Source organism: Nestor notabilis, unplaced genomic scaffold, assembly GCF_000696875.1.
Source record: "Nestor notabilis isolate BGI_N333 unplaced genomic scaffold, ASM69687v1 scaffold1016, whole genome shotgun sequence".
In the NCBI taxonomy this organism is placed as follows: Eukaryota; Metazoa; Chordata; class Aves; order Psittaciformes; family Psittacidae; genus Nestor; species Nestor notabilis.
Window position 1 is genome coordinate 12,533 of NW_009934017.1, and position 12,045 is coordinate 24,577.

Below are 12,045 nucleotides of genomic sequence, written 5' to 3' on the forward strand. Positions count from 1 at the left end.
TCTCCTGGTCTGGCTTTTGGGTCTCTATCTGATTCCTGGACACCACTGGGTCAGGATCCTCATGCTTTTCTTTTCCACCTCTGCTCCCTACCAGCAAACCTCTAGGCTCTTGCAGCTGCTTATGGCTCCTTTCTTCCATTTGGTTGCAGGTTTTACCACCTCTACCTCAGACCAGTGATGCTTACTTTGTGTTTTCTCCTCCCCCTGCAGTTCTCAGCCTGTTTCAGCCCTGTGAGTGCTGTCACCATGTGGCACTTGTGCCATTTCCTCACTTCCTTGCTGGCAGCTCTCCATCAGGGTAGTCCAGGGACCTAAGGCACTACTGGGAACCAGCGCCAGGACTAAGTGCATTACCACGTGCAACGTGCTCCAAAGGACCCTTTACTGACACTAGCACCTACCACACCTTGTCTGGAAAAGTGATTTTGTTAGTGGAAGAAGCCAGCAAGGCAAAATACTCGTGTGAGGTAAAGCACTACTTTTGCCTTTCTCTTTGTTCCCTCCCATTTAATGTTATTCAGACATGTTGTGAAACTGCCCATAGGAGACCTGTTACTGGCCAGACCCTTCCCTCTCTTCCCTCATCCTGGAGAAGGGACTCTGTTTGGTGGTCTCTGCCCCCTGACCATATTTTGGCCGACTTCTTTAAAAGCCTTGTTGCTGGTGTGAGATTTCATGTGCCAATTCCTTTAAAATTCTGGACTTTCTGGGTTCTTCATCCTTCTTCATCATTCTTCATCAGGTAGTTTTTAGGACATACCTAGACAATTTTGTTGTTTTATCAGCAGCAGTGCTAGGTGATCTCACTTCTTTGCTTGTAATTTGTAGGTAGCTTTTCATGTCTAAAGGAGGAATTTGCAAAGACATGTTTGACCTTTGCACTTCTTGATGTCTAAGATTTACTTCTGTATAATCATTTTTCTTTCCCTTGTAAACATTGCCTCATGTCCTGCTTGAGGTTGTTTCCCAGTCAAAGAAAGCCCTTCTCATAAGGTTTTCTGTGCTCCTGGCACAGTTTGCTAATAGACAGGTTTGATGGGATCCTGCCTCCTTTTCTTGTGAGGGAAGAACTTGGCCTCCTCTGCCTCCCAGAGGCTGTGCTCTGCTGGCTACAGCTGCTGGCATATCACAGTGGGACACCTCTGGCAAGGTGAGAGGTACCAGTACTCCCTCTGCACATGCAAGGGGGAGATGGGACACTGCACTGCCCCATGGCATTTGGGTTCTGCAGAGCCTCTGCCTGTGTGGTTTTCATTTCTTGGCTTTCTCACAGGAACACGTGTTGCAACAGCAGATCTTGACCAAAACAGAGCTACAAGGATGGGAGTTGAACACGTCAGTCTTATTTTTAGCATGGAAAGCCTGTGCAATGGTGGCATTAGTCTAAGTGCATCCACTTCAAACAGTGGCCAACCTTGGCTGCGGATACTGTTTCCCCTTTCCCCTCCCTTCCTCAGCACCACAAACCAACTGAGCCACAGCAGATGCACTTGAGAGGTCTCTGTACTATAGCTCTCTCCATACTCTCACAGCATCAATGCAGTGAAATACCGCCTCATGCCGGCCCCTGCCTTCCCTGCTTAGAAGGGCCAAAAATGCTAGATCTGATGGCTGCTCACATAGAAGCAAGAATCTGGATTACTTGGTAGGCTTTTCCTTGCATGTTATTTTTTGTTTGTGTTTTGCCCAGCCTAAATTTTTACTGCAGCATCAATTTCCTCATTTAAAGTTTAAGCTATTGTCAGCATCTTTTTCTTTTATGGGACAGAGAGATTACATCTTGCTGAAACATTAGCAGTGGTCCAGCCCTGCTTGTTGAAGCTGCTGATGGACTGTGGCTGCTGCTCTCTACTATTGTTAGCCAGACTCTTGTGCAAGGAAATTGGAAAAAATTGTGGATAACAGTGTTGCTGTCCTCATGATTTGCTGTTCCAGTGCTGTATGATGGCTGCTGGTTTGTTGCGGGCCCAGGTGCTGTTCCATTTACTGGGAGCACTCATTGAGCTGAGGTTTTGCTCTGACTGAAGAAAGGTGCCAGAAACCCATCATTAACATCATTAAAACTTGACATGTAAAGCAGATAATAATTTTTGTCCCAGGTAGTATCTACATCTTCAGGCAATCAGGCAGTTCCTTGCTCATCTTTGGGTTATGCTGTAAGTATCATGTTGTAAGGCAGATCTTAGCTCATGGTAGTTAAGTCTCTTCTCACAATCTCTGGTCTAAGTTTAGTGTTAATAATAGAGGACTCTGATGTATAATGGTAATAAATTAATATTTATTTATAGATATATTACTGTGAGATAGCTTTATTATCACTTGCTAAAGAATGTTTCCTTTTTGTTTTCATAGCAGTCAGTGCAAACAACAAAAAATAGTACTTCACGATGAGTGGGATTGTGAAGTCAACACATTTCTATTTTATAATAAGAAAAAGAAATACTTAATTTTTTGAATTTAGAACATGAACAGTGGGAGGCCTCGGTTTGCTTCCTACAAGAAAAAACATTCACTTCATACAGCTCTTTATGCAGCAAGCTTGGCTACGTATAGGAATGCCAAGTATAAATTCTTTAGCACAGTTGTACTGGTTTTGGCACCGACAGGGAGTAAGCAAGCAGCTGTGTGGTGCTTATCTGCTGGCTGGGGTGAAACCGTGGAAGCTGTTTAGTTTATTTAATAGAGTGCCTTGTCTGTGATCCTTCCTTGATTTGAAAACTCTAGGCATGGGGAAGAAGAAAGTGCTCTGAAATTCTTTGGTTATATAACAGTAGCAAATGGTATCTCAACAGCTATTATTTGCCATCCTATGAGGACTATCCATGAGGCCACAGGCACAAAAGCATTACTGTTTTGTATTTCAGAGTAGACGACCTCACTGGAGCCCGTTGTCATTTGGACAAGGTGCCCCATGTTAACAGGCAAAAAACATGAACATGACTGGGTTTGCAAAACAAGTAAGTTGTTTGCTTTTTGAGTTAACAGTAGGATAACAGGTTGATATGGATCAGCCTTCATCTCGTTTCAAAATCATTAATGTTTTCATAATAATCTGTTTGGAACAGGCATTCATTATAACCAATAAGGTGCAAAAGCCCAGAAGGGGATTCTACAGCGAAGAGTGTTTTTAAAGGCCCTCTGCGCTATTTCTGGAAACAGAAGATGTCTTCCTTGCTGAACACCTCTTGCCTGGACATGTAAGTGACACCTGTCATGAACATTGACAGCACACCATAAAGGAGAATGGGCTAACAGGGACCCTAAGCCTCCTGCTTTCCAAAGATAGCTAATAGCAGTGTATTTATTGAGAGTTACAAGGGTGACAACACTCACGCATCTCCTTAAGTAATGAATGATTTTTAAGATCAGGCACAATTTGTCTCTTGTATCTTTTGCTGTCTTTGAAAAGTGACTTGAAAAAGCAGAGTGAGGGCCAAGCAGTGTGTGCTGTGATTAAGCTGGTCACATGCACTCTTCTTGCAGTGAAAGACCAGTAATTCCAGACCATTAAATAATACACCAAAGAATAAAATTGGGACATAAATGATCATCTGAATGACCTGAGTGGTTTCATCCATTTTTATGCTGAGTTTCCATCATTCTGGGACCTCTGCCGAAGTATTGACACAAAGCAGTGAGACCTAATGTTTGGATGGGGAGTGCTTTTTGCGATGGGAATAGTAGTTTCATATGTTGTTCAGCCTGTGTCTAGACAGTGATTTCAGCATGTGGTCTGCAGACACTAGAAGGTGACAGGACACTTTTAGGGAAACTATTTGTAAGTTGTCACCAAGAAAGTTAATTATCTGTAGGTTTAAATGACCAGAATATGGATTTGCATTCCCTGGAGGAATATTTTAGGTATTTACAAGTCGGAAGACACTCAGAGTCAAGGACCATGAAGCCAAATGTGATACAACTATCACATGCATTTCTAAAACTCTGTAATGTTTCCCATGCTGACTCTATGGGTCACTTCCTTCTAATGCCCCAAGATTTCTATTTGTGGTTTAACTGTTTTGATCTACTCTGTTGTCGCTTCCCTGTGGGGTGGGAAGATATGTGGTGCATAGTCAGCAATCACAGGTATTATAGAGAAGATTTGTAGTTGGAAAAGCAGACATTTAAATTGATGCGTGGTCCAGGATCCAGCTAGGAAAGCTTAAGGCTCTCTGTATAATCACAGAATGGTTTGGGTTGGAAGGGATCTTAAAGATCATCTATTTCCAACCCTCTTGCCATGGACAGGGACACCTTCAGAATTAAAGGTCTCAAACTGAAGTGAAGGAAAGCTGTTGAACCCCCACTGCACATTGTCTAAGCAGCTGGAAGACAAAAAGCGCCAAATCCAAAGCAATGCTTCACCACGCAGGGCAGTGCCAAGAAGCCTTCAGCTGTGGGTCTGCCGTATCTGTGCATAAAGGCCTTACACATCTCACCCTCATCAAACCTCCCCTGAAAACTGTTCATGGATTGTAAGGGAGGGATTAGGCCTGCATCTGCTTCATGTTGCTCACTGTTGTTTTCTGGGCATCAACACTCCTGAAGTGTGAGGCTGTGACAACTTGAGCAGATGCTGTCACCTCTCACCAGACAGGACACTCACTGAAGAGTTGATCCAACAAACCTGTCATCAGGGCTTACAGCAGTCACTTGGATGAGATCAGATCTTCACAGATTTATGCCTGATAGGCACAATGCTAAAGCTCTGTTCTGGGGTGTACAATGCTTTGTGGGGCTCAGTTTTTCCATGCAGTAATTGCACTATTTATACCCACAATGATTTTAGTCTCTCAAACACCAGGGTGTTGCCACAAGCTGATACAAGTGTTATATGGCAGGAATGGGGCAATAGTCTCAGGCCGCTGTCTTTACTCCATGCACGGCAATAGCTGTGTCCTGGTGATAGCTGCAAGCTTTGAAATTACATAGGCTGGCAGGAAACTACCAGTATATGGTTTGATGTGAGCAGCACAGATGGTTTGGTATTGTAGTACACAGGTTTTTCTTGGTTTTAAGTGACCATATATATAACAGTACCAGAAGTGGATTTGTGTATTGCTGTATGGGTGCTCAGTTTCCTATGTTTAGTTGCATGTTATATACAAATAAGCGCAGGGTGGAAAAAACGGCCTTATCTATTCTCCATCCCACATGTCTCTCCCTCTTGAAGCTGCGGTACAATGATCTAAGACTATAGTCAAAGCTGGAGTCAAGTCACTGAGGACAGAAGGACAAAATTCAAGTTAATACCAGACCCTTTGGAGGGGATTGCCCCTTTTTGCAGGTATGCCTGTACCTACAATGATTGCAAATACTGTAGAAGATCCTACTCCCTCTGCCTCAAAACTTCAGCAGCATTGGTGGCTCTTAACACCTGTAGTGTGCTATGCTTTGTTAATGTCATAACTTGATCTGTGGGTGGCTGGGATTCTTGGCTTTGGTTCATCCTGGACCTCATCGATATACAAGCGGGGAACAGAGATGGAAATTCTTGAAATTCCTTAGCTGCAAAGTAATAGCAAAATGCATCCAAACAGCAGTTACAATTTGCTAAGCATGCACAGATCTGAAGACAGGCTGTAACTTCCGAGAGCAAAGAACAAGCTCCAGCAACATCCACTGCAAACCGCAAGAGCAGGGCAATGTGGAGGGGTGAAAAACAGACAGTAAACACGCACAGATTCACAGAAATAATGCGGATTGCTTTCTGGATTAATTTTGTCTCATGAGGGCTTGTGACCATCTTCCTCTTGAGACATTTGATGACTTGTACTGAGCAGAAAGTCACAATCACTAAGGGAATAAAATAGCCAAAGGTACCGGACACTAACAATGCGTAACTAGGTTGAGTGGATTGTTTCCTAAAGCAGAACTTTTCATTTATGTTATGAAAATGTGGACGCAAGTAGGAGTAAATCATTAGCATTATCCAAAGAACCCCACACATAGAAGCTGATTTCAGTGGGGATCGAAGAATCTTTGCTTTTAGAGGGAACTTGATTGCAATGTATCGATCGATCGCAATCAAGGTGATGATCAGGATGCTCATAGGCATGTTTGTAAAGTAGATCTTCTGTATAGTGAAACACAGATTGTCTACGGGATGCTCATACTTGGTAAAATATATCAAGAAAGGCAGGGCAAAGAGCAGGAAACTGTCTGCAACTATGAGGTTGATCATGTACACCCTGGTCTCAGTCCACCTCTTGAGTTTGCAGCAGAAGACCCAGAAGGCAATCACGTTCAGTGGGATCCCCAAAGAGAGCACTGGGATGTAGACTATAAGTTGAAATAGCGCAACGCTGTTCTGCATGTTGTCGTTGTCAGTGCAGTTCTCCATGTTGGGTTGTCTCTGCAAGAAAAGGGGGCAGGCATGAAACCGAGCTTGGAGACAGGTTGTCTGGGCTGGGTCTGCAAAGCAGAATGGTAATTTTTGTGGTCCCTTTTCTTAGCTGCTTCTGTGGTTATCTGAGAGCCATTGGCTTTAAGACAGCCTGAAGCAGACATGGGCAGCATTCCCCCTTTGTCTCCAAGACCCTTGCTTTGCTGCTGAAGCCACTCTTTGCTCTGGGTGTTGTCAGACCTGTGAAACCCCACAGACTTGAGTCCTTCCAGATGTGGGGGTAGCTCAGGTGGCTTTACTCCTGGGGTGGTGGGAATGCTGCTGCAGGCTGGTGGGAAGGTGTCTGCTGTGAGCAGGCTGTGTCCAAGCATAGGATCATAGAATCAGCTAGACTGGAAAAGAACTTTAAGATAATCAGGTCCAACCAGTCCCCAGCACTGCCAAGGCCACCACTAAACCATGTCACTGGGGGCCTCATCTACACAGTTTTTGGTCACTTGCAGGGATGGTGACTCCACCACTGCCGTGGGCAGCCTTTTCCAGTGCCTGAGCACCCTCTGGGGAAGAAATCGTTCCTAATATCCGGCCTAAACCTCCCCTGGAGCACCTTGAGGCCATTTTCTTTTGTTCCTTGGGAGCACAGACCAGCCCCCTCCTGGCTCCATCCTCTTTTCAGGCAGTTGCAGAGAGCGATAAGGTCCCCCCTGAGCCTTCTCTTCTCCACACTAAACCCCCAGGTCCCTCAGCCGTTCCTCATCACACTTGTGCTCCAGGCCCTGCACCAGCTCCATTGCCCTTCTCTGGCCCCGCTCCAGCACCTCAATGTCTCTCTTGTAGTGAGGGGCCCAGAACTGAACACAGGATTCGAGGTGCAGCCTCACCAGTGCCCAGTACAGGGGGATGATCACTGCCCTGGCCCTGCTGCCACACTTGTTGCTGATACAGGCCAGGATGCTGGTGGCTTCTTGGCTGCCTGGGCACCAGCTGCTCATGTTCACGCTGTTACGAACCGACTCCCCTCTCTGCGGGGTGCTGGGGAGGAATTGCTCAGCATTAAGTACCACCAGCCCTAGCAGATCTAGCCTTAGATCTCCAAAGAGAGAAGGGAATGTGAGCATATGTCTGATCTCAAACTTCAAAGATAGGAAGCTGAAATGTTGCTGAAGCAGAAAACACAAAATGAAAAACTTAAGCTATCTTCTGGTATTCCTTTAAATATGCACAGCAACTTCTACCAGCAGAAGGCTGTAAAAGATGAGTCAGACTTAGTCTGCAGCTCATAAAAGAAGTGTTTACATCGAGGAGGAAAAGAAAACACCCAGATTCCTACAATTTCTTATGAATACATTGCCTTATAAGTCAGCAGTTTGTAAGCATCAACATGTAAACTGTAGTGAAAATGCACAATTGCATAAACTAACTGAACTGGCTTTAGTGTCTGAGACTGGGAGATGGAGCTGGCAACCATGGAGGAAAACACAGCACCTGCCCTAGCACCAGAGCTGGTATGTCACTACTGAACCACAGGGATACAGTCATTTTTAGGGTGGAATTTATGGAGGAACTAATATACAGCCAATGTCCTGGCTCTCTTGGGCTTTCAGCCTCACAGGTCCTTGGCTGCTCTGTAGTACCACCTACTTTGGAGCCGTTCACTGCCAGACTACTGTGGTTATCCCAGAGTGGAAAAGCCACTCTCTGGATGCATAGCACTGCCTCAAGGAGCAGCTGAGCCCACTGGGGCTGAGCATCCCAGCCCCATCAAACCGCCTATGTAAGCACAGAGCTGGCAGTGGTTCCCGATGTCCTGTTCTGCAGCATGCCTGGAGCTGGGTATCTCCATGTGCACAGAGGAGGAACTGGTGTGAAACCAAAGAGAGGGATGAAGACCCGATGAAGACACAGGTGGCTGCCAAGCAGGAGGACACCAAAGCATCTGTGTGCATGTGAGGATTGACATGGAATGGTTTGATTTGGAAGGGACCTTAAAGCTCATCCAGTCCCAACCCCCTGCCACGAGCAGGGACACCTTCCACTAGAGCAGGTTGCTCCAAGCCCCTGTGTCCAACCTGGCCCTGAACACTGCCAGGGATGGGGCAGCCACAGCTTCTCTGGGCACTCTGTGCCAGCACCTCAGCACCCTCACAGGGAAGAGCTTCTTCCTAATGTCTAATCTCAATCTCCCGTCTGTGAGGTTAAAGCCACTTCCCCTCGTCCTGTCCCTACAGGCCCTTGTAAAAAGTCCCTCTCCAGATTTTTGTAGGCACTGGAAGCTGCCATAAGGTCTCCCTGGAGCCTTCTCTTCTCCAGGCTGATTATCTCAGCCTGTCTTCATAGAAGAGATTTGTTTTCATTAATCTTGGGTCTCATGCAGGTATGTTAACAAGCAGGCTAGCGCTTCAGTTAAGAGGTGAGAAAGCACACCCCAAAGCATGTGTTGAGCAGAGCACACGCTGGTGCGGGAAGAAGTAAAAGACGTTACCTGCTGCTTGTGGGGCCGTCAGGGTGGTTTAATCCTCAGTGTAGATGCAGGCGTTGTGGCAGGGGAGAGGATGTGCCACGGCCGCGGGTACCAGTGCAGTATGCTACTCCATGCAGGGCACAGCTGCCCCGGAGCCTGCTGTCGACAGCTGAAATCCAGCAATGAACTCCTGTTCCCCAAAAGGGCTTCATTTATCTTTTGGGACAGTCGAGTCTCTGGTGCCCTCTGTTGTTCTACTTGCATCAGCTTGATGCTTTACCATCATCCTTAACCACCCAGACTGCTTTCCCCTGCTCACCTCACACAAACCCCAGCAATTAAAATTTAATGTTTTCAGCTGTGGGTAAACAAATAATTTCTGAAATACAACCCATAATGGTTGTAAATTGCCCTTCTGGCAGCAAAAAGTCCCCGAGGAAGCTGGGCAGCCTGCAGTGTGGTTGCAGAGTGTGTGTAGTAGGGGGGCTGACAGCCTTTCTGGGGGAGCACGTTGATGTTTGTGCACCCCGTGATTAGCGAGCCCAAGGTGAGAGGTCCCAGCAGTGTCTCCTCAGTGTCTTTACAAGAAAGGTGACAGACATTACCTTCTGGCTTATCCTCTGCAAAGCAGTCAGGTATCTAACACTGCTCGTCAGCATCACTGCAAAGCCCAAGATGATAATGGCAGTGACTGGTCAGAGATACTGGTGAGGCAGTGAGCACACTGCCAGGACCTTTGGACACTTGTTTAAGAGCATGCTCAGTGGGACTTCACAGTCATTTTGATGGGTTTGCTGTCTGTAGTCTGCAGTCCTGTCTATGGGAGCCAGGTTCTAGCTTCCTCAGCATTTGTCTCAGTAATTTGTGTCTCCTGAGCTCACAGTTCCAAAGGTGGCAACAGCAGATTGAGCTGCAGCCATGGGCTCCTTGAAGGCAGATGCAGGTCACATGCACGTGCAGCGAAGGTCTAGACAGAGTTAAAAGGGCTTCCTCAGGGAGGGGAGCAGCAGCCCCTTGGGGAGGTGTCTGTGCCAGGGCTCAGCCCTTATATCTCCTGGACTTTGTGCCTTTATGGCACTGGTTAAGTCTTGCTTTCATCCTTCACATTTATCTGATGCACTGACTTGAAGAGGAAGGGCAGTTACCAGAGTCTAGGGTGTTTTGTAGGGCCACGTACTTAATTATATGCTGTTACTGCCTGAACCCTCCCCACTTCATATTCCTTTCAAAGGAATATGAAAGAAATAAACTGGATTATTTTAATAATGCAAACAATCTGAAATACACAATGAGGTTAAACGTGATACATTCTTTTGCATGTGTTGACAATAAGGATCAATAGACTTTAGCTGCAAAGTGAACTAAAACAGGGACACATACATGGGTCACCCGTCTAAGTGCTGGAGGGTGCAAAGGAGGCATGTTCATGACCAACAATTACATACACACTTTTACACAGCTCTGTGAAATTAATAGAGGCATAGGGTGTAAATTGCAATTAACTTAGTAATGCTAAACCTAGCAAAAATCTTGTGCCATCCCCAGAGACATTCAAGGCCAGGCTGGATGTGGTTCTGGGCAACCTATTCTAGTTTAAGATGTCCCTGCTTATTGCAAGGTGGTGGAACTAGATGAGCTTTGAAGGCCCTTTTCAACCAAACTATTATCTCTCCAGAGAGAAAGAGCAACAGTTATCCCAATAACACTGAAGGTTTATCTTCTCTTGATGTTGCAGAGATGTTGTGGGGTTTTTTGGGGTTTGCTGGTTTTCATCCCTCTTGTCTCCCTTCTCCCCCCTGCCTCCCTTTCTTTTAGCAAGTGTGTGCCTGCAAGGAGTGGATTTGATCTGTTTTTTCACTGCTGGTTTTGGGTGGTAGAAGGGCTTCACGGAACTCCCTGGTCACATAGTAGCAGACACTATCTAAGCAGCAGTTAGATGTGGCAATACACCTTGTCATGGAGATGTTCTTAACCTGGAGCATGAAACAGGTAGCTCCAATGCTATCCTGGCTGGCAGAAAGGCCGGCAGAAAACATATTAGAATACAATCAGATTTGCATAAATCATGTGAACAGCTTTCTGGATTGATTTCTCCTCTGGTGAGTTTGTGTTCAGGCATCTCTTAAGGCTCCTGATCACTTCTGTGAAGCAAAAAGTCAAGATTACTAATGGAAGAATAAAAACAAAGAACATGGAAAGCAGGCTCAGAGCAGCAGGAGCGGTGGTGTCCTTCTGGAAGTAGAGGGTGGATTGGCTCTGCCAAATCTGTACAGTGGCACCAATTATCACAGAGACCCAGAGAAGCCCGCAGAGAAGGGCTGCCTTTGATGGAGACCTGAAGGTTCTGGCCTTCAAGGGGTGTTTTATGTTTTATCTCGATCGATGGAGATAAATGAAATCACGTAGATACTCACTAACATGTTGATGAAATACGTTGTCTGTAAACTAGGAGAGTTCATCTAGGGTTGACTTATTCTAGAGCAAATAAGCCATGAAAGGCAAGGTGCAGATGACAAAGCAGTCTGCAAAGACTAAGCTGATTACATACACCCTTGTTTCTGTCCACTTCTTGCAGAAGAACACCCAGAGGGCAAGACCATTAAATACTGCTCCAAAAAAGAAAATTAAGTTATATAGAGCAAATTCAATGAGGTGAACATGGTGATAAAGTTCTAGACTTGTGCTGCTGCAGTTGTTGGACACATTCATTGTCCTGTTGTGTAGATGTTTTATGATGTTCTGAGACCTGAAATAGGAAAATACATGGTAAGACTTTCCTCCTGCTTCTTAATACATGCATGTCCTATGAAAAATAGGGTATTTAAGTAAATATTTACTTTGCACATCGCAAATGTGAATTTGAGTCTACAAAGCTGGCCTTGTCAGTCAGCATCCTTTGTCAAGCCTTGTTTACGTTTACTCACTTTATGAGTTAATATCTTAAAGTACACTTCCAATAGGACATGGCAGACAGTCTTTATTAAATAGTGGTATTTTAAATGGAGGGTCAGAATAGCACTGAGAAGAGACCCCTTTGACAGTGAGGGCATCCTGTGACAAGGTGATTTCTTAAGCCAGGCTGGGCAAATGATTACCTTAAGATTACCCTTAGCTTGGTTTTGAGCTAGGTAGGGATTTCAGCAACCAAACCTAAAGCCCAGCTGAATCTCAGCTCCTGCATCCCAGAGGCATGCTTGAAACCGTCCATGAGTGAGTGAGGCATGTAACTGTCCACCTC

General features: G+C 45.6%; 1 protein-coding gene and 1 pseudogene across 1 annotated transcript; both read right to left on the reverse strand.

Annotated features, from left to right (window-relative positions):
* Positions 1–5,329: 5,329 nt before the first annotated feature.
* Positions 5,330–6,343, reverse strand: LOC104407754 (G-protein coupled receptor 35-like). Its single transcript, XM_010017124.1, has one exon. The coding sequence runs from the start codon at positions 6,341–6,343 to the stop codon at positions 5,330–5,332; it is 1,014 nt and encodes a 337-aa protein (XP_010015426.1).
* Positions 6,344–10,618: 4,275 nt separating this feature from the next.
* On the reverse strand, positions 10,619–11,516 carry LOC104407752 (annotated as a pseudogene).
* Between the last annotated feature and the right edge of the window lie 529 nt (positions 11,517–12,045).

Bases quoted from the DNA above. Each gene is read 5' to 3' on its own strand.
- LOC104407754 (XM_010017124.1), bottom strand. From the start codon at position 6,343: ATGGAGAACTGCACTGACAACGACAACATGCAGAACAGCGTTGCGCTA.